At 42.2% G+C, this 22,411-nt stretch overlaps 2 protein-coding genes across 5 annotated transcripts in view; one reads left to right on the top strand and one right to left on the bottom strand.

Moving 5' to 3' along the window:
* ARSG (arylsulfatase G) overlaps window positions 1-22,411 on the bottom strand; it is a 126,062-nt gene that overhangs the window by 97,231 nt on the left and 6,420 nt on the right. The window contains exon 1 of one of the 3 annotated variants that reach the window (XM_053568047.1): window positions 831-2,002. The exons of the other annotated variants lie outside the window; for them this stretch is intronic. The gene's annotated coding sequence lies outside the window, so the exon portion shown is untranslated. Of the gene's footprint in view, window positions 1-830; window positions 2,003-22,411 lie in introns of those variants that run through there. 3 annotated transcript variants of the gene reach the window in all.
* Window positions 25-21,363, top strand: SLC16A6 (solute carrier family 16 member 6). Of its 2 annotated transcripts, none has more exons than XM_053568051.1 (6): window positions 25-235; window positions 8,939-9,181; window positions 12,508-12,651; window positions 14,427-14,555; window positions 17,316-18,131; window positions 19,027-21,363. In XM_053568051.1, exons 2-6 carry the CDS (start codon window positions 8,950-8,952, stop codon window positions 19,275-19,277), a joined length of 1,572 nt encoding a protein of 523 aa, XP_053424026.1. In that variant the 5' UTR covers window positions 25-235; window positions 8,939-8,949; the 3' UTR covers window positions 19,278-21,363. The 2 variants fall into 2 exon arrangements, with proteins under 2 accessions (XP_053424026.1, XP_053424027.1); XM_053568052.1 differs by lacking the exon at window positions 25-235 and adding an exon at window positions 7,687-8,837.

Raw genomic sequence — 22,411 nt, 5'->3', positions numbered from 1 at the left:
CAGCCCGGGTGGGGGGCGGGGGGAGGGTGTGGCTCGGGTACCCTAGGCGCGGGAGTGGGTGGAGGGCCGGGCAGCACCGGCCTCACCCGCCCGAGCCAACTTGGGCCAGACTCGGGCCCGCCCCTTAAGGGGTTAAACCTTTTCTCATGTTACCGAGCGGCTTATAAGAAGGGGGAGGCCAAGCCTCCGCCTTATTGAGAACCTTTTGGGGTTTATTCTCTTCCCTTCTAACTTGGTGAGTTGGTTTTATTATTTTACATGCTTAAAAGTTTGATTGTGGGGTATGGGTCGTTTTTTTAAAAATATGTGTTGGGGCCTTTTTGGGGATGGGAGGCGGAGGAGACCATTAAACATCTGAACATTTTGGAGAGATTGCTCCGAAAAATACTCTGACAGTTAGAAATGCTCGGGGCCCCTAGGATGACGCGCTCTCGCCGGTCTGGGCAGCCGAAAGTTGCATGTCTGTGACCCTGGTACAGTTGGATCCCGGAAAATGCCTAAAGGCATGCCTCGTCTTTGAGTACCCCCCCCATCCCGAGTTAGGGGGCTCCAGGTCGTCGAGCGAGTCGGGGCCTGGGGGCTGAGCCCCTCAGTGGGTTTTCCGCATGAAGTTGCTGCGCGTCGCTAGAGCGAAATGTCAGAGGTACCTTCCTTCCCCAGGCTGGCGCGCGCACGCAGGACGGCCACTGAGGCAGCGCGGGGGAAAGTGGGGCTCCCTGTCTGTCTCCCCCTCCGAACACACGACCAGTACCCCTGGATGGCCGCCGCTTGCCCCCACCCCCACCCCCCGGGAAAGGCAGAGATTTTCCTGCAGAGCGCGGGTCCTACACCTTGACGGTCAGAACTGTCAGCTGCTGACGGCTGGTCCCGCGCAACTTCCAAGGTTCCCGGGGCTGCCGGCCGCAGGAAAGCGCTGGTGTAGCCGACCTGTTCTGTAGCCAGAGAGAATGGTTTGCAAGAGGAAATGGGTTATTTCCTTCTGGGTTGTTGTTGTCTTTTTATCACCTCCCCTGCTCCCCCCAGCAGAAAGATCACAGAAGTTTTTTGGGTGGTACGTAAAATGCTCCAAACGTGGGGGACGTCAGCCTTAGGAAAAGCTCCCGGTGCCAACTGGGGAAGCGCAGTTACAACTTGTCAACCTGGAAGCCAGTTCTGTCTGCACAGTTAGACACTCCATGCCAGCTCCTTCTCACAGGAGACAGTTTCTGCGCTGGGAATGAGATTTCTCAGTGATCTTATTGTTTTTGCAAATCATAGTATACGGGTGTCTTGTTTGCAAAAGAAAAAAATGCCAAGTGCTTATGCTGATATCTCGAACTGATGCATCTCCCTGTGTCCCAAGCACCATTACGTGGCATTTGGGGGGTCAACAGTACATCCTGCCAGGATGATACAGTAGAAACACCTCTTGTCGTAATTAAGGGAGGAGAGTCCAAGATAGAAACATACGGTATGAAATAAACCATGCAGCCAAGTGGAAAAGCTCCTTCCAGCTAAATGAGTACCACTAATCCTGAGTTTTCCTTCTGTGGTTTCCAAAAAGGGACTTTTCCTCAGTGGAACTCCTGAGGAGGACACTTAAATTAAGGGGTCATGTTTCAACATCATGGTCTTGTAAAATGGGTAAATTGATTATATTCTAGTGATTTAACCCTGTGAGGCAGAGGTCTAGATTAGGTTTGGGATTTTGTATTTTTTTTGGAGACAGTCTCACTCTGTTGCCCTGGCTAGAGAGAGTGCTTTGGTATCAGCCTAGCTCACGGCAACCTCAGACTCGGGTTCAAAGTGATCCATCCTCCTGCTTCAGCCTTCAGGGACTACTGGCGCCCTGAACTGGCCACAACCCCTGCTAATTTCTTCTATTTTTAGTAGAAATGAGGTCTCACTCTTGCTCTGGGTGGTCTTGAACGTCTGAGCTCAAAGGGTCCCCCAGAGTGCTAGGATTACAGACATTAATTACCAGGCTCTACCAGGGATTTTTTTTTTTTAATCGAAAATTCAGATGAACTTCAAATACAGACTGGTTTTGACAACTGGAACTAGAAACAACTTGTCAAAGCTGTTCTCCAGGCTACACCTTTGAGAAGAATAGAGGTTCCCAGGACATATGCTGAGGCTCTGCCTACACCAGTAGCCAGTCCCCTTTCCATCCAAAGCTGGCATTTTGAACTTTACTCTGAACTGACCTTCGACTAACATTCTGATGGTCTGCAATTCATTTTTCATGCTCTCAGACCAAATCTTTTCTAGTGTACCTTTGGAAAGGTAAACTGATTTCCAAGCCTTTGGAAAAACATCCACTTATTTGAAAGGGATGCTTAAGAAAACCAAATGCTACTAGGAAGCACTCCAAACTGGCCAGTGATTTTGTTGTTATACTTCCTCCAGAACATTCGGGTGAAGGAAAGGTGGCTGCCAGGAACCCCCATTCAGAATTGTAGAATTTTATAGTTGGAAAAGGTATGAGAGACTGTCGATTAAAATGGTGGGATCTAGGCATTTCCCCAGATTGTGCAACAGGTTAATAGTAATGCAGCCTGCAAGAAGACCAAACCAGGGCCTGGTCTTTAAAGGGCTTCCAAGAATAATTTACAGCAAGTCAGTGTCAAAGACTATCATAGAATTATAGATTCTTAGGGCAGGAAGAGACCTGAGATCATCAGAGGCTAGTTGAGAACTCTTTTTTTTTTCTTAATAGTTATTTTGATTTTAGGTGAAAATAGAGAAAAGAGGCCAGCACAGTGACTCATCCCTATAACCGTAATACTATGAGAAACTAAGGTAGGAGGATCGCTTGAGCTCAGGAGTTTAAGACCAGCCTGAATAAGAGTGAAACCCCATCTCCACTAAAAATAGAAAAATTAGTTGTGTGTTGTGACAGGTACCTATAGTCTCAGCTACTTGGGAGGCTGAGGCAGGAGGGTCCCTTGAACCCAGGAGTTTGAAGTGTCTGTGAGGTAGGCTGGCATCATGGCACTGTAGCCTGGGCAACAAAGTGAGGCTCTGTCTCAAGGGAAAAATAAAGAAAATAGACAAAAGAAATGATTTACCCACAGCCATAGAATCAGGTATCATGCTTCAACAGTTAGATCCTACACAGCTGACATCCCTTCCCATCACCTGTCTGGGGATCAGATTCCCTATTTTGCAAAATGAGTAGGATTTTACAGAGTTGTTGCACAAGATGAGATTCCAAGTCCCTTTCAGCTTTAACATTCAGTAATTCTAACTCCATTTGGGGGCTACAGGTTCATCCTAACCCTATTCCAAGATGTTTTGATTCAGGTAGGTTCTGAGCCCTCCATTGAAACTCTAACACCTTATGGACACCCTTCTGGGTTAGAATAGTCATGCCAGTGTGACCCTGTACTTAGTAACCACTTAGTCCTGACTGCTCGTCAGAAATGTGCTGAACTATGGAAGGACGTGGCTGAATGGTTTTAAATAGGATGCATCTCTGTACTAAGTTTTCATATTGTTATTATCAACAAGTTATTTGAGTCCCTGGAAGCAGACACCATCACTGTCTTTTCACTGTAGTATCCGTACAGTGAAAGCAGAGAGCCTGACACCTAGTAGGTACTTTGTTGGGAAATAAAAATTATGTGTCAAGTACAGGGCCAAGGGTCGGGGGAGGGGTGGTGCAAAGAGATATAGGCCCCAAATTTTGTGAGCTTGTAATTTAATCAAGCAAATAAGATAAATGCCTGCACATGTATAATACTCCATCATTAAATGATACCTGTCACACGGAGAAGAGAGCTCTTAGGGTAAGCTGGTCTGAGGATGTGCTATGGAGAAGGGAGTATTTGATGGAACAAGGCTTTAGAGTTATTCTGTGCCAGCTTCCAGCTATAGAAGCAGCATCCCAGCGTGGGGGAGTAACATGACCACAGCATGGTGGGTACGGACTATGACCTGACCGTGGCAAATGACTCAAGTCTTAGAACTGGAAAGAAACAAGGGAACAAGCAACCCAGGCTACTTGGTGGATTTTAGTCTTCTAAAGGAGGAAAGCCATTGAAAACGTCTGAACAGAAAAATGGCACAATGATGTCGCATTTCAAACATACTAATTGTAGTGGACACGTGGAGCCAGTTAAAGAGGCTAGTAAAGGAGTTGTGGTCTTCACTAAGAAAAGCTCAGACTAGTGGCCTGAAGGATGAAGACAAAGGCCTTGGCCACCATGGCCCTCCCTCCCCAGGGAGGAGCACTGTTCTAGAGCCAGAATCCACAGGCACTTTGGGGGGCAGGGGTGTCTTCTAAATCATGAGCCTGGCGCTCTTCACTCCTGCCCCAGCCCCTCTCTTCCTAAGAGTGACTTTTGGGAGGTTAATGAGGAGGGGGGTTGTGAAGGCTGCATTGGCTGGAGGGCTCCTGGCTCCCATCTTAAATCAGTTGCTTTCCATGTGGGAAGACAGCTGCTCAGCCTACCTCTGGAGCCACCTGCCTGCCTTTCTCCCACCTTTGTCTTTGCTCTCAGCCCTGAGACATCTCACCCGTCAAAATGCAGGGGTATTTTGCTGTAGAGAATGTAAGCTTCTTAAAGCATCTTATGCCTTATTTCATTTAACCAAACATCCTGACAGTAATAGAAATATATAGTCCTTCCTAAGCACTAGGCTACTATGGGAAGGGGGCATCAATAGGATGCATGATATTCAATTAGGTCGGATTGGCTGCTTTTTAAGATTTAGCAAAGTAAATGCAGAATATTCAATTTTAAGATTAGAAACCAGTAAGATGGGATAAAGTTGGATCCTGTTATTTTTAAGTTACCCTCTATTATCAATAAAACTTTTGCCTTAGTAACTTGAACATGACAATTTACGGCTAAGCCAAGGATAAATGTGCACCCTAAAAATTCACCTGTGTACACCTGTATACTTGTAAAGAATTCTTTTTTTTTTACTATTTTTTCATTGACACATAATAATTACACTTATTTATGGAGTACGTAGCAATGTTTCCATCCTTATACTGTCTAGTAATCAGATCAAAGTAATTAGCATATCTAATTACTAACAAACATTTTTCTTTTCTTTGTGTTGGGAGCATTCAGTATTCTCCTTTGGCTATTTGAAATGATATATTATTAACTCTAGTCATCCTCATCCTGTACAGAACACCAAAACTTATTCCTCCTATCTAGCCATAATTTTGTGTCCTTCAATGAATCTCCATATCCTTCCTTTCCCATCCTCTGGTATCATCTGTTCTGATTTTTACTTCTATGAGATCAAGTTTTTTTTTAGTTTCCACATATAATGTATGAGTGAGTACATGTGGTTTTTAATTTTATGTGCCTGGCTTATTTCACTTAACATAATGTCCTCCAGTTCCATCCATGTTGTCAGGAATGACAAGACTTCATCCTTTTTATGGCTGCATAGTATTCCATTGTGTACCATACTTCATCATCCATCCATCTGTTGTTGGACACTTAGGCTTGGTCCATTATCTTGGCTGTAATGAATAGAACATGGGAGTAAAATCTATCTGACACGCTGATTTTCTTTCCCTTGGACAAATGGCAATTGGTGGGACTGCTGATCATATGTTAGTTTTATTTGTAGTTTTTGAGAAATCTCCATCCTCTTCTTTCTCCACAGTGGCTGGACTAGTTTATATCCCCACCAGCAGAGTTCCCTTTTCTCCATTTCTGCACCATTTGCTATTTTTTTGTCTTTTTGATAATAGCCATCCTAACTGGGGTGAAATGAAACTTCATTGTGGTTTTGATTTGCATTTCCCTGATAATTGGTGATGTTTAGCTTTTTTTTTTTCATATACTTCTTGGCCATATGTATGTCTTCTTTTGAGCAACGTCTGTTCAGATCATTTGCTCATTTTTTAATCAGGTTTTTTTTTTTTTTGCTGTTGAGATGTTGAGTTCCTGGTATATTCTGGATATTAATCCCCTGCCAGATGCGTAGTTTGCTAATGTTCTCCTATTCTGTAGGTTGTCTCTCCACTCTTTTTATTTCCTTGGCTGTGTAGAAGCTTTTTAATTTGATATAATCTCTCATTTGTTCATTTTTGCTTTCCTTGTCCGTGCTTTTGAGCTTTTGTTTATAAAATCTTTTCCCAGGCCAATGTCACAAAGCCTCTCCGGTATGTTTTCTTCTGCATGCTTTTTACTTTGTTGGTTTTAGGTCTCTGATGCATTTTGAGTTGATTTTGTGTGTGTGTAGGGCGAGAGGTGGGGGTCTAGTGTGATTCTTCTGCATGTGGGTATCCAGTTGGCACCGCACCATTTGTTGAAGAGACTGTCCTTTCCCAAGTGAGCGTTCTCAGCCCCTTTGTCAACAATCACTTAGCTATAGGATTAATTCATGGGTTCTCTATTCTGTTCCATTGGTGTTATGTCTGTTTTTATGCCTGCATCGTCCTGTTTTGGTTACTGCAGCTTTGAATGATAGTACATTTTGAAGTCTGGTAGTGAGATGCCTCCAGCATTTTGTGAAGGATTACTTTAAGTTTTAGGTGTTTCTTTTTTTTTTTTTTCCTATTTCTGTAAAGAATGTCATTGGTATTTTGATAAGGATTGCATTGAATCTGTCAATTGCTTTGGGTAATATATAAGGAATTCTTACTTTTTTTTTTGGAGACAGAGTCTCAAGCTGTCGTCCTGGATAGAGTGCTATGGCATCACAGCTCACAGCAACCTCAAACTCTTGGGCTTAAGCGATTCTCTTGCCTCAGCCTCCCAAGTAGCTGGGACTACAGGCACCCGCCACAATGCCCGGCTATATTTTTATTGTAGTTGTCATTGTTATTTGGTGGGCCCAGGCTGGATTCAAACCCACCAGCCTTGGTGTATGTGGCCGGCGCCCTAGCCACTTGAGCTATAGGCGCCAAGCCAAGAATTCTTTTTTTTTTGCAGTTTTTGGCCGGGACCAGGTTTGAACCTACCAGCTCCACTATTTGGGGCCAGCACCCTACTCCTTGAGCCACAGGCACTGCCTGAGCCAGGAATTCTTAATCTTGAGGTTACTTGCCACTAAGAGCTTTAAGACTGTGGACTCACTAATTATTATATATCATTAATTTGTAATTGGCCTAAAAATACACATCACTGTTTCATAACATATGTAATTGCAGCCAGTGTGGTGGCTCACACCTGTAATCCCAGCACTCTGGGAGGCTGAGGTGGGTAGATTGCCTGAGCTCATGAGTTAGATAAGCCTGAGCAAGAGCAAGGCCCCATCTCAACTAAAAGCAGAAAAAAAAACTAGCCAGGTGTTGTGGCAGGCACCTGTAGTCCCAGCTACTTGGGAGGCTAAGGCAAGAGGATCACTTAAGCCCAAGAGTTTGAGGTTGCTGTGAGTTATGATGCCATGGCACTCCACCCAGGATGACAGATGGAGACTCTGTCTCAAAAACAAAGACAAAGTATATGTAATTGCTGAGGCTTTGAAAAAGACACTTTTCTTTTCTTTTCTTTTTTTAAGAGACAGAGTCTCACTTTATTGCCCTTGGTAGAATGCCATGGCCTCACAGCTCACAACAACCTCCAACTCCTGGACTTAGGCAATTCTCTTGCCTCAGCCTCCCAAGTAGCTGAGACTACAGGTGCCCACCACAACACCCGGCTATTTTTGTTGCAGTTTGGCTGTTTTTGTTGCAGTTTGGTTTGAACCCACTACCCTTGGTATATGGGGCCAGCATCCTACTCACTGAGCCACAGGTACCGCCCAATGTGCCAGAGCCCAATCCAGAAGACCTAGGTTAAACCAACTTCCTTCCAGCGTTCAATACAGTGTCTCCTCTTAGTGGTATTACCACACAGGTCTGCTTGTTCTGATGTTTGTTGCAGTTTACATGCAAAAACACGATGAGGCCTGGGTAATTCCATTAACTGATGTCACTATTCTAGAGTTTTGTCGTGTGCTCAGAAATTCAACTGCTAATACCCCAAGTGGCAGTCAAATCTAAGGAACTTACTCATGCTAAACAAACTTCCAGAAGACATAGGTCCCCCATTTGTATTTATGGTTACGTTCTGTGCGTTTGGGTACGTCCATCCACCTAGGCAGCAAATCCTAATCAGAACGTTGCTTACCGAGTAGAAAATGGGAGCAGGAGGAGCTGGCTGTGCCATCTTCGTGGCCAGTGGTTCCAAGCAGAGATGCATGTGGTATCTCGAACGCTCCAGAATTTACCCTGTGACCCTGTGGAAGGTGCTGGACATACTGTCAATGTTTGTTCTTCAGTCTCCCTTTTCTAATCTTCCTTTTTGTTTTAAAGAGACGTGATCTCTTTAAAATGCAGTGGCATGTGATCATAGCCCACTGCAGCCTCTAAATTCTGGGCTTAAATGATCTTCCTGCCTCAGCCTCCCAATTAGCTCAGACTACAGGCACCCACACCACTTTGTGCAGCTAACTTAACCTTTTGTAGAGATGAGGTCTTGCTATGTTTCCCAAGTTTGTTGCCAACTCCTGGCTTCGAGTGATCCTCCTACCTTGGCCTCCAAAAGCATGGGGATTAGAAGCGTTAGCCACTGCACCTGGCCTCTGGGCTTCATTTTTGATCAACATTCCTTATGGTCAATTCGCTCTTTCTTTGCCTAACTTGTCTCCTTCAAGGTCAGCATCAATACTTGGTCTGGTGGCCACTCTGTGTCCCCCAAAGTGCTTCTAAGTGTTCTGCTGTGGTTCCTGATGTTTGTTTATTTTTCTCATTTAGCTGTCATAGAAAAGTCTTACTTCCAAGTTCTTTGGGGGCCCCTTACACAATACAAAGATTTTTAAATACATATATGTATGAAATGGTCCAAAAACTTTATCCTAACTAACAGGACATGATTTAAATATTCAACCTAAGTAATGAGGTAAGTAATTCTTATCTGTTATGTTTGCTAAAGAGTATTACAATCAGCAACACTGGGGTTATTGCTGGTCTGAATTCTTTTTTTTAACTTTTTTATTTCAGATTTTAAAAGAATGACCCAAAAGAAAGCAAGGCTTTGTTTCAGAGCCAATGTGTACACTGAAGTGCCTGACGGAGGATGGGGCTGGGCAGTAGCAGTTTCCTTTTTCTTCATTGAAGTCTTTACCTATGGCATCATCAAGTCGTTTGGCGTCTTCTTTAATGACTTAATGGACAGTTTTGATGAATCCAATAGCAGGATCTCGTGGATAATATCAATATGTGTGTTTGTCTTGACATTTACAGGTTAGTCCCTCTTTCAGCCTTACTATGACATGACCATGGGTCCCTTGTCATCCGCCTAACTACATAATGGTAGTTGCTGTGTGTGATGCATTCCTTTATGTTAGCCCATTTACTTTATTATTGTTGTTGTTGTTGTTGTTGTAGCTGTTTGAAACAAGGTCTCCCTCTGTCACCCAGGCTGGAGAGTGGTGGCAACATCATAGCTCACGGCAGCCTCGAACTCCTAGGCTCAAGCAATCCTCCTGCCTCAGCCTCCCGAGTAGGTAGGACTATAGGTGCATGCCCCCACACCTGGCTAATTTATCAGCTTAACACCCGTTCATTAGACATCGGCCATCTGCACACTCTCAGGATTGTGCGTATTACTTTAAGGAAAGCTGTCCACCCCAATTCTGTTGAGTATGTAGTCATTGTCTAAAGAAGCAACATCAAAAAGTTACTGGCGTACCAGGCCTTGATCTCGTAATTATAGGTTAGAAACATGCAAATGAGGATACATGAAAAAGAAAAATGGGATGTGTGAAAGGAGATAATATGACATTATAAACACTGTCTTCGGGAGACACTCTGAATTCCGAACACCTGCTTCTTTAAAGGACACCACGGATTCATCATTACATAATACTCCCAGTTCCAAGGGCATAAAATAAAATCAGGTTTTAATATTGTTAACATACTAATTTTTACTTGGTTGCTTACGGGTCTAATTTGAACATGAATGCTAGGTGTCAGGAGTTTATCTGTCAAAGTTATCACTGAAGTTATATATATTTTAGCCATATACTTCTTTAAAGAAGCAACTACATGTGTTTTTAGCCATTGGGTAAAGTAGGAATTTCTCTTGTTAGTCCTAATATCTCTATTAAGTTTCATGATATAGCTCCTCGTTCCAGTTCGAGTATTAAGATAACTTAATTTTTAAATCGTAGAATGCTTACTTTCTTAGATAATTTAAATGAATTAAAGCTAAAATTTTACACTTGGTAATCTAAATAAAAAGAAAATCCCAAAGCTTAAGTTTTGGTTCTTTTATAACCAAAAATAAAAATGTAGTCAACAAGAAATTTCTACTTAATACTATAATACCAGAAAACAATTCTTCCAAATGCTGTTATTCTAGTCCTTAATGCTTTGAGCCAACATATTGGCTCCAAATGATAGTGGTTTTGTTATAAGCTATATTCAATATTGATTCGAATTCCAATAGCTAACACAATAGATATATATGAACTCACGCCAGCAAAATTTAAGCCTTTTTTTCTCTCTGCCCCTTCTATCTAGTGTGTGGTCTTTCCTTGACCAAACTCTCGACATCTAACTTGTCTCAGTGTTCTCAAGTCAATATTAAGTAATATGTAACTAAGAAACTAATTTGCCAGATTTATATGTCCTAGGGGAGACAGCTTACAGAAGCTAAGCAAATTACGATTCATCAGACACTTTGAATAGACTGCAATGTTATTGATCCCTTAGCAATCCTCCTTAAGAATACATAACTGAGAATTCACCATACTTTCATCCTTATAAAGAAACTAACTAGAATCCGATTCCAAATGGAGATTTTTTAAAAACAATTCAAAGCAATGAGTACAGGGAAAAAAAACAAAATCAGCCAGGCACACAGGCTTATGCCTATAATCCTAGGAGGCCAAAACAGGAGGATCACGTGAAGCTAGGAGTTCAAGTTGGAGACCAGCCTGGGCAACATAGCAAGACCCCAGCTCTACAAAAAATAAATAAAGTTGGGCATGGTGGCACATGCCTGTAGTCCTAGCTATTCAGAAGGCTGAGCCAGGCTTGAGCCTGGGAGTTAGAGGTTGCAGTCAGCTGTGATGCAACACTGCCTTTCAGCCTGGGCAATACAGCAAGGCCCTGTCTCAAAAAAAAAAAAAAGATTCAAGCAATGATAGGAAAACCAATTTTTATTACAGATACTGAATAGTGGTGCAGTTTGGGCTTTGGTATGCCCATCCCCTAAATGGTGCACAATGTACCCCGTAGGTAATTTTTCATCCCTCACTCCCTCCCCCACCCCCTTCGAGTCTTCTGCATCCATCACACCACTGTGTGTGTCCTTGTGTCCCCACAGTTTAGCTCCCCCTTATAAGGTGAGAACATGCAGCATCTGCTTTTCTGTTCCTCAGTTACTTTACTGAAGATAATGGCCTCCAGTTCTGTCCGAGTTGCTGCAAAAGACATTATATTGTATTTCGTTCTTTCTTATCCCTGAATAGTAATCTGTGTTGCACTTATATAGACACACACACATGCGTGTGCGAGTGTGCACACACACACTGTATTGTCTTTATCCACGCCTCAGGTGATGGGCACTCAGGCTGATTCCATATCTTTGCGGTTGTAGCTTTCTCTTTAAGGACCCTGAAGAATCTTTCTTTTTTCCAATAGAACCAATTTCTTTTAATTTCAAATTAATATGAAGATACAAATTTTTAGGTTACATTGTTTTCAATTCTAAGGTAAAGTTCAAGTTGTAGTTGAGCCCTTCACCTGTGGGACGTGCTGAACACCCTCACATTGCGCACAGTAGGTGAGATCCCGCCAATTGCCCTCCCTCTCCCCCCCTTGCTAGACAATATTTGTGTTTCATCATTCACGTGGGTGTGTAGTTGTCTACCTGTTGGTTTCATATCAGTATTGAATACAGTGGATACTTTTTTCCCACTCTTTTTTTTTTTTTTGAGACAGCCTCAAGCTGTCCCCCTGGGTAGAATGCTATGGCATCACAGCTCACAGCAACCTCAAACTCTTGGGCTTAAGTGATTCCCCTGCCTCAGCCTCCCACCAAGGGACTACAGGTGCCTGCCACAACACCCAGCTATTTTTGGGTTGTAGTTATTATTGTTATTTGGCAGGCCTGGGCTGGATTTGAACCCACCAGCTCTGGTGTATGTGGCTGGTGCTCTAGCCGCTTGAGCTACAGGCACCCAGCCTTTTTTCCCCCACTCTTGAGATACTTGACTAAGAAGAAAGTGTTTCAACCCCATCCAGGTGAACATAAAGAATGCAAAGTCTCCATCTTTCTTATAGCTGAATAGTACGCCATGGTATAGATATATCACAGTTTGTTAATCCAGTCATGGGTTGATGGGTATTTGGGTTGCTTCCAAGACTTGGGAGCCTGAAGAATCAAAGGTCTAATTTCAATGAACAATAATTCTTGAACTGGCTTACATACCCGTTGCAGGAAAGGTGTTTTGTGTCCTGTATCCTGTCTCCATGCGGAAGGCATGGAGGAAGGAATCTTTAGAGGAGCGCACACTGAGGCCTCTCGGAGTTAAAATATCACTGTATGTTCTTTTCCGAAGCTCCCCTCGCCACAGTCCTGAGCAATCGATTCGGACACCGTCTGGTGGTGATGCTGGGTGGTGTGCTGGTCAGCACCGGGATGGTGGGCGCCTCCTTTGCACATGAGGTCTGCCACATGTACATCGCCATTGGCGTCGTCTCTGGTAAGGGCTGCGCCTTGGCTCTGAAGTTCTCTACTTAATTTGAAGAAGGGAGGAGAAGGAAGAAATTAAACTCAAATTGTATTTCTCTCTCTTTACTTTTTCTTTAAAATAAACACGGTCTCAGTAGTTTGAATGGGCCATACAGACTCCAGGAGAACGGTGACTCTGTTCTCAAGTGCCCAGGAGTTTTTGTTTGATCTTTAAAAAAAAAAAAAAAAAAAGTTTACCGATGATGATGAAGATAACTTCTGTTATAGTTTGCAGCCAAAAGGACGTCATTTTCAAAGTTAGACTTGAATTTCTTTGGCCAGTATTTCTCAAGTTAAGGTCTTGAGGGTTCAGGACTGTAGGTAGGGGATGTGTAGGGTGCTGGACTTACTCTTGAGGGGGTCTAAGAAAACGTTTTTCCATTTAAAAGGAGTCCATCTATTACTCACAGGTTACATATTATATCAGGAGTGCCCCCAAAATGTATACACATTTTAGAGATCTTGTTGGAAGTAAAATCAGTCATTCCCCTAAAATGTATGAATTGCTTGTAAAATGGATGTACATGGCATGTCTAGGTAAACCTGAGCAGTGAGGGTACCTTCAATTCAGCTTCAAAAAGTAATCACATAGACAACATCTTTTAATGCATGTACATTTTGGGGGCATCCTCTGTATATATGTGTTTGTATATATATAAAATATATGTATACAAACATATGGAGTTAAGACTTTTTCATACTTTTCTATACATATCAAGAGACTTATTTCCAAAACAAGTCTTTTTTTTTTTTTTTTTTTGAGACAAGGTCTCATTGTCACCCAAGCTAGAGTAAAGTGGCATCACCATAGTTTACTGCAGCCTTGAACTCCTGGGCTCAAGTGATTCTCCTGCCTCAACCTCCAGAGTAGTTGGGACAACAAGTGCTACCACACCCACTTAACGTTTCTATTTTTTTGTGGAGATGGATCTGGCTCTTGCTGAGACTGGTCTCCAACTCCTGACCTCAATCAATCCTCCTGCCTTAACCTACCAATGGTGCTGAGATTACAGGTGTGAGCCACTGTGCCCACCCCCGATATAAGTCTTATGTAAAAACAACATTCAAGGCTGGGCTCACTGGCTAATGCCTGTAATCCCAGCACTCAGGGAGGCTAACACGGGAGGATTCCGTGAGCTCAAGAGTTCAAGACCAGCCTGAGCAAGAGCAAGACCCCATCTCTGTTTAAAAAAGAAAAAATTAGCTGGTGATGTGGCAGGAATCTGTAGTCCCACCTACTAGGGAAGCTGAGGCAGGAGGATTGCTTGAAGCCAGGAGTTAGAGGTTTCTGTGAGTGAGACTGATGCCACAGCTCTCCACCCAGGGTGACAGAGTGAGACTCTGTCTCAAAAAAAAGAAAAAATTAGGGCAGCGCCTGTGGCTCAAAGGAGTAGGGCACCGGCCATATATACCAGAGGTGGCAGGTTCAAACCCAGCCCTGGCCGAAAGAAAAAATTAAAACTATGTTCCATAATAGTTTTGTCCATTGTGAATTACATAAATTTGAAAAAACCAGAGAACAGTTTATGTATTCTTTAGCATCCATCCCCAAATAACTGTTGCACTTTATCCAGCCCTTTCATGAAAGCCATTTTTCTTTGCAACATCACCTTTTCCCAGAACAAATGACTTGGCTCTCAATACTTCAGACTCAAGAAATCCAAAACAGAAGTCCAGATCTCAGAGCGGGTCCTTCCAGGCCCCGTCAGTAGTGGTCTCACCGTTCCTTCCAACTTCCTTTCACAGGTCTGGGCTGCTGCTTTAGTTTTCTGCCTACGGTCACCATTCTATCACAGTACTTCAGCAAGAGACGCTCTGTCGTCACCGCGGTGGCTTCCACGGGAGAATGTTTCGCTGTGTTTGCTTTCGCACCAGGTAGGCGGACTATGATTCTCTAAATGTTAATGTGAAACAGGGAAGCCACTCAGGTGTTCCTGCTGCACGAACTTTCCCCAACCGTCTGGATGACTTTGACAGTCTGCATAATGAAGGGCTATTACCCTCTCCTCACCAGCACCTTTTTTGGGTCTGTCCTCCGTAATCCCCACTTCAGGAATTCAAACCATTTTCATAGTAGTCCAAGTTTACATAAATAGGGAGAGATACATGCCATATGTTAAGTGCTAGGGCTTTCTTGATAAATGTATTCCAAAATAATTCAGTGGTTGGGGATTATTAATACCATTATGTCCTCTTCTTATTCAAAAGGGCCATATTGAATGTGGGTTTAAATTATGCTAAAAAGTCAGGTTTATTATCTGCGGGTGGATAATCTCGCATCAAAATTTTTATCCCTGAGCTGGGCATGGTGGCTCATGCCTGTAATCCTAGCAATTTGGGAAGCCCAGGCAAGAAGATTGCTTGAGCTCAGGAGTTCCAGACCAGCCTGAGCAATGACGAGAACCTGGCTCTACACACAAAAAGAAGTATCTGTAGATTATTTCTCTATCTCAATATTAATATGTAAATTATAGGAAAACTAGAACAGTGGGAAGACAACTTTGGAGACCCAGATTCATTTCTTGCTCTGCTATTTCTTTTTTTGTTTGTTTGTTTTTTGAGACAGAGTCTCACTTTGTCACCCTGGAAAGAGGGCCGTGGTGTCAAAGCTCACAGCAACCTCAAACTCTTGGACTTAAGCAATTCTTTTGCCTCAGCCTCCCTTGTAGCTGGGACTACAGGCATCCACCACAACTCCCAGCTATTTTTAGAGATGGGGGTCTCGCTTTAGCTAAGGCTGGTCTCAAACTCCTGAGCTCAGGCAGTCCACCTGCCTCCGCCTCCCAGAGTGCTAAGATTACAGGTGTGAGCCATTTCTTAATGAACATGTCAGTAGATTGCATTTTGTTCATAGGAGACATGGGAAGAAGTATTTAGGAGTGACATGGTATGATGTCTGAAGCCTTTCAGGTGGTACTGAAAAATGAATGTGTACATATAAATAAATCAAGGGAAAGATACAGTCAGACAGAGACACAGGAAAATACTAATTGTCGGGTTTAGGTGAAGGATGGGCATGTAGACATCATTCTGTCCACTTTTCTGTCAGTATGAAAGTTGTCAAAATAAATCATCGAGAGGAGGAAGAACCAATGGAGAGTGAGAGGATAGAGACTGTGTCTTAGTCTGTCTGGCTTCACAGCACTGGGCACTGTCCCTGGTGCTTGGAGGGTACTCAAGAAACACGAATGGAGAGAGGAAAATCAGACTGATTGTTGCCAGGGGAGCGCAAAGAACTTAGTAATTCACAAGTCTAAAATATCTTGCAATTCTGAGTTTCCATATTAAAGGGGAGAACAGCAGTCTGAGGGAGGAACCATGCCCCAAGGCAAGTGGAGCTCCCCAGGAACGTGGGGCTCTCCTGCTAAGCCTGTCTCCAGGTTAACCAAGTCACCACCGTGTCTGTCGCACTTGACTCTCAGCCCTCAAAGAATCAGAGTGCAGTAAAATGAAATTGTAATGAATATCCTATAAGCTTTCAGGGATAATGAGGAGATACTGTGAGATCTTGTGGGGCCTGCGCTATCCCACTGTAGCTCTGAAGCTGGTGCTCTCTCTGGCCACGTCCTCTACCTCACATTCCTGCATCCAGCCTTCTCCCCAGGCCTCCCAGTCAGCAACCTAGCAACCTCCCAGTCAGAACTCAGGTAGTTAAGGACATACCTTAACTGCAGAATGCTACCATTTAATTCTACAATAATCATATGACCTTTTAGATTCTCAGATTAGACTCTTAGTTTATTTATTTAATTTAATCTGCTACTCTTGAGTATTAAATGGATACATAATGACATAACTCAGAGGTTTGGTAAAATTCTTTTTTGTAAAAGGCCAGATAGTAAGGACCTCAGGCTTTGGGGATTATATAGTCTCTGTCACAGCCACTTGATTCTGCTGTTACAACACAAAAGCGTCTGTAGACTCTGTACATGAGGCAGCATGGCTGTGTTGGGTTGGATTTGGCCCGCGGACCACAGTTGGTCAGTGTAGGCACCAACTTGCTTCACTTCTTTTGCCTCTACCTGGAAAAATGCACCCTCCAAAGATCTTTTGGAGACTTGGGCTGAAAAATGTTTGTTTTATACATAATAATTGTCATGCACATTTCGTCCTTACTGATTCATAAGATGCACCAAAATTTAAAGGACAGTCAGGATTGACAGCTTTCTCCATGGTGAGTAAATATCTATACAGATTATTATTATTCTGGGCCTAGATATACCAGATTACCAAATCTGGATCCCATACTTCTTCCTTTTTTTTTCTTTGTTTTGAGATGGAGTCTCACTCTGTCCCTTAAGTAGAGTACGACAGCATCATAGCTCACAACAACCTCAAACTCTTAGGCTTGAGCAATCCTCTTGCCTCAGCCTCCCAGGTAGCTGGGACTACAGGCGCCTCCATGATGCCTGCCTAGTTTTTTCTGTTTTTAGTAGAGATAGGGTCTCACTTTTGCTCAGGCTGGTCTTGAACTCTTGCGCTCAGGGAATCCACCTACCTCGGCCTCCCAGAGTGCTGGGATTACAGGTGTGAGCCACCGTGCCCAGCTCATACTTCTTGATGTTTTTATCTCGTGTGTCTCAAGTCCATCATTGACCTTGGATTTCATTTCTTCTCTCTTCCTGCCTATCCAAGCAATCATGGCTCTGAAGGAGAGCATCGGCTGGAGATACAGCCTCCTCTTTGTGGGCCTGCTACAGCTGAACATTGTCGTCTTTGGAGCACTGCTGAGACCCATTATTATCAGAGGACCAGGGTCGCCAAAAATTATCCCCCACGAAAACCGGAAAGAAGTGCAATACATGCTTGAAAATGAGAAGACACGAACCTCAATAGACTCCATTGACTCAGGAGTGGAACTAACTACCTCACCTAAAAATGTGCCTAGTCACGCAAACGCGGACCTGGAGCTGAAGGCTGATGTGCAGCAGAACCTGGTGAAGGCCAGCTCCAAGCCGGGCGACCAGAAAGTCCCTTTATTAGACTTCTCCATTTTGAAAGAGAAAAGTTTCATTTGTTATGCATTATTTGGTCTCTTTGCAACACTGGGATTCTTTGCACCATCCTTGTACATCATTCCATTAGGCATCAGTTTGGGCATTGACCAGGATCGTGCTGCTTTTTTATTATCCGCCATGGCGATTGCAGAAGTGTTTGGAAGAATCGGAGCTGGCCTTGTCCTCAACCGGGAGCCCATCCGTAAGATTTACATCGAGCTCATCTGTGTCGCCTTACTGACTGTGTCTCTGTTTGCCTTCACGTTTGCTACTGAATTCTGGGGTCTCATGTCATGTAGTGTGTTTTTTGGGTGTATGGTTGGAACAATAGGAGGAACCCACATTCCACTGCTTGCTGAAGATGATGTCGTGGGAATTGACAAGATGTCTTCTGCGGCCGGGGTCTATGTCTTCATCCAGAGCATAGCGGGACTGGCGGGACCACCCCTTGCAGGTGATTTAAATACATAAAATACCAACCCTGGCTGCTCCTCCATAGGAGTTGAGCTAGCTTCCTGTTCCAAGCTAATACCAAAAAAAAAAAAAAAAAAAATCTGCTTCCATTTTTATACTTCCGTTGAATTTTAGAGTTTGCCAGGGATTAAAAATTACCTGAGCCAACCTTCTTGATTTAAATATGAGGAAACTGAAGACCAGAGAATTTCAGCCAAAGTTTGTATGCCAAATTAATAACCGAGTCAGGATTAGAACCTGTGTCTACAGTCCAAGTTGCTCGAGGCTGTTTTGATCATCTCAACTTGTCGAAGGGTAGAGTTTTTAATACGTGAGTTTTTAACCTTTGTAACCCATTGACTTTCAAAATAATACGGCTAAGGGACTTGTGTAGGTCATCCTCCCCTGTTAAGAAAGGTGTTTGGGAAGTGAGCACATAGCTACACTCTGTATGTACCTAATTGATTAGCACAGAATATGTCCTGCTTGGGGGGACATAGATATGTTACATACCTTAGATCTGAAATAAGTCCTTAAAGTCACTGGGATTAGAAATCTTCTCCCCCCGTTAAAAGAGCCCTAAAGTGAACACCAGTGAAAATAAAACAGCTCTTTCCTACTTAACATCACCTTTCCAAAAAGCATGCATCCAACTGTCCCCTGGTTTAGATTCTCTGCAAGGACAGACTTAGCCCGTGAAGATCAAGTTAGCAAATTCATGTTCTTCTCTCCAGTCTAGCAAAGATTTTTGCCTTGAACTCCCTTTTTTCTTTAAGACGACAAAAATAAAAAAAGCAGGCAAAGAAACTAAGAGGTTCCAAATTCTCTGGGCCCCTGGGTGGGAGGGTGGCTGTCCAGGGAGGACGTTGCTAACGGCTGCCGGTGCTCTCCCCTAGGTCTGCTGGTGGACCAAAGTAAAATCTACAGCAGGGCCTTCTACTCCTGCGCAGCTGGCATGTTCGTGGCTGCTGTGTGCCTCGCCCTGGTGAGACCGTGTAAACAGGGACTATGCCAGCGCCCTCATTCAGGTGAAACAAAGGCAGCAAGCCATCGTGGGAAGGCTTTGCAAGACATACCCGAAGACTTTCTGGAAATGGATCTTGCGAAAAGTGAGCACAGAGTTCATGTGCAGATAGAGCCAGTATGACGCGCTTTCCTGTAACAGCAGCCATGGTGTTGGCCTGGGGGTGGGGGTGGCCTGAGGGCTGGGGGAGACAGGGAGCTGGAGAAGCCAACCACTCTACTTCGCTTTCAAAACTGCATCTTAAAGGGAATGTATACGCGAACAGCACTACCAATATCTTCTTTTCCTTTAAAGTTTTCCTTTTTGCTTGTTTTTTTAAAGCCAAAACAAAAACAACCAAACGCTCTACCATATATAAATGTGGCTCTGCTCAGTAGCAATATGAAAGATAAGTTCGAGGACTCTTTGGTTCACATTCCAATATTACTACTGTGTCGTGAACTGGAAAAGTAGTTTTAAGATCACTCACATGGAATAAAGTATCTTATAAAACGATCTCCAAGTCATTGAAGTGAAATTGGCCATTCAAAAAACAACAACAAAAAAAATCTTCAATCATTTTATTTTTTTCTTCAATCATTTTAAAAACTTCTTACTTTCAGAATTATAAATTAAAAGATCTTGTTTTTAAACCTTTGAAGAAAAATACTGAGGTTTTCCTTAAGAAATTATGGCCTCTTGAATTTTCCAAATATTTCACAGAAGTATAGACCAAACATTTGACTAATAAAAAAAATTTTTTAAATATATGTAACTTGAACTTCATCAATGTGAAGATGACCACTTCTTTTTATGGCCAGTCATTACCAGAAGTATTTCAGTACAGAAGATACAAGATAGCATTCAAAAATATGTTTCCTGTTGCTTTTAATTATTCAGAAATATGTGACTGTAGTGTCTTTAATTTAAACCACTATTTATTATTAAGTTATTCTAGGATGATTAAAGTAATCAAAAAAAAAAAAAAAAGAAAAGAAAATCCAAGACATGAGCAGCATTTTTACCTCCTTTCTGCAGTTCTTCAAATGCCTCAAAGAATACTCTTTCTCTTGTAGAGTTACTCTCATCAAAGATAAAAGGCCAGGTTGTTACGATTCTTCAATTTGATTAAAGGCAATGTGTGCTATTTAAAGGGGAGGGGGAACACTGGGTAGCAAATCGCCTTAGCTTTGAAAAATCATCTGTTTTATCACCTAAGAATACTTGAGAATCTTTGCTCAGATTTGTTATTTCCTTGAATTATCACTTCACAGCCCTTTGGCTGAGATCAAGTGTGAATTGTTGAAGCATTTCTGATTTTTGTAAAAAAAAAAAAACACACACACATCTAACTTTGGAAGCATTTCTGTTTCACATGGGAGTAGCAGAGACATTATGTTACCAGTTACAAGTTCCAATTTGCGTCTTATGTAAAACATGACTTGATTGTTCTCAGTTGCCCTAGGTATCACGTAAACTGGTCTTTTTTTTTTTTTTTTTTTTTTTTTTTGAGTTACACTACATGCATAGTATTTCTCATTTTAACAGTTTTCTGGAAAGAGGGGAAATGTGAGGATAACAGATGGGCGATTTACTCACCTGTTACTGAGTCTCACCCCACAGGTGACGGTCAATGCTAGCTGCTCCATCTTTACTCATCTTTAATGTTAATTTATGACAACTCAGGGGGAAAAAACATAACAAGCCTAGTTTGGTTACAGGTACACACAAGCTTGAATATTTCTCTGCACTGAAATGAAAGTGGTATAGTTCATCACCACCTGCTACATTTTGTATAGCATTTTATCAGCCATAGAAATAGGACAATCGATAAAACTTTGGGTAGGGTGGGGGAGAAAATGACAAAGTGTCTGTCAAAACCAGACACACCTAAAAAAGGTGGATGTAGCAAACCTCTGTCACTGCTTAAGAAGAACTTCAAGCTTGTGGCAGTTTTGCAGACTTACATGACTTCAGCACTTTATAACATATTTTTTACTATGAATGTTCAATACAACTTAATATTTATAACTGATTTCCGAGGGACCTGCTCTATGTCCATTCTGTTAACTGCATGGAAAAAAAATGTATGCCAATTTCAGTATGTCAATGATCAAGGTTTTAAATATTTGGAAGAAAAGAAAAACAAGATTGCTGATTTGTTCTGTATTAATGACATTCTGGTACTTCTAGATTTGCAATAAATTTATGGCTTTTTTATTTAAAGAGACTGATTTTTCTTCTGCTATCAGGATTTTTTAATTGATTCTTACAGCATTCATAAGATTGTTGTAATCCAGTTACATTGTGGGATCCAGTTATAAAAACCCCAGGAAGGGGCGGTGCCTGTGGCTCAGGCGGGTAGGGCTCCGGCTCCATATGCCGGAGGTGCAAACCCAGCCCTGGCCAAAAACTGCAAAAAAAAAAAAAAAAAAAAAATGAAAAACCCCAGGAAGATTCATTTCAAATAAGTAACTTTTCAAACTTTTCTATAAAACCTTTTAGCTCTACTAAAGATACATAAGGTTTCCCAAGAATTAGCTGTTGAACTTTACTATTATTATTATTTTGGTCATTGAAACAGGACATTTTTACCTTATATTGAATCTTTTGTACAAATTATTTTATTTTTTTCTGAAAATTAAGTTTTCTCTATCTGGTTGCCAGTTAAATACAGAGTTTTAATTTCATAGCTTAACAACGAAGGGTCATACACTGAAGCCAGTGTGTACACCTAGCATTTCAGTCTAAGCTTGTCCATGTACATAGCTGAATCAGTTACAAGGTTTGCCCTAACAAATGCTAAAAAAAAAAATACTTTTTTTAAAAAAAGTAGTCTTTACAGGTATTAAATTTCATCTTGCACACTGAAATCATACGTACAGGGCAAAGTCAGAGCTTTTATATTTGCATGTATTCATATAACCTTTAAAACACTACTTAGTTGAATATTAAAACAAAAACAATAAAGATCAGGGATTCCCAGAGGATTGGGGGATGGAGAGAAGGATGAGTAAGTGGAGTACAGTGGACTTTTCTGGGAGTGAAACTCTCCTGTAAGACTCAGGAGAGTGGAAACCACCTATGCATTTGCATTAGTCAGAGCTCAGAGAGTAAACAACACAGTGAATATGTAAGTGAGATCTGTGCTTTAAATAATAATAGGTAGTATATCAATGTTGGTTCCTCATCAATTGAAGTAAACATACCACACTAACTCCAGATATCAATAATAAAGGAAGCTTTGTACAAAGAAAAAAAAAAAAACATTAGCAACT

This window comes from Nycticebus coucang, chromosome 18 (genome assembly GCF_027406575.1).
Source record: "Nycticebus coucang isolate mNycCou1 chromosome 18, mNycCou1.pri, whole genome shotgun sequence".
In the NCBI taxonomy this organism is placed as follows: domain Eukaryota; kingdom Metazoa; phylum Chordata; class Mammalia; order Primates; family Lorisidae; genus Nycticebus; species Nycticebus coucang.
The sequence above is the reverse complement of the archived record's forward strand: the minus strand, read 5'-3'. Positions and strand labels throughout refer to the sequence as shown.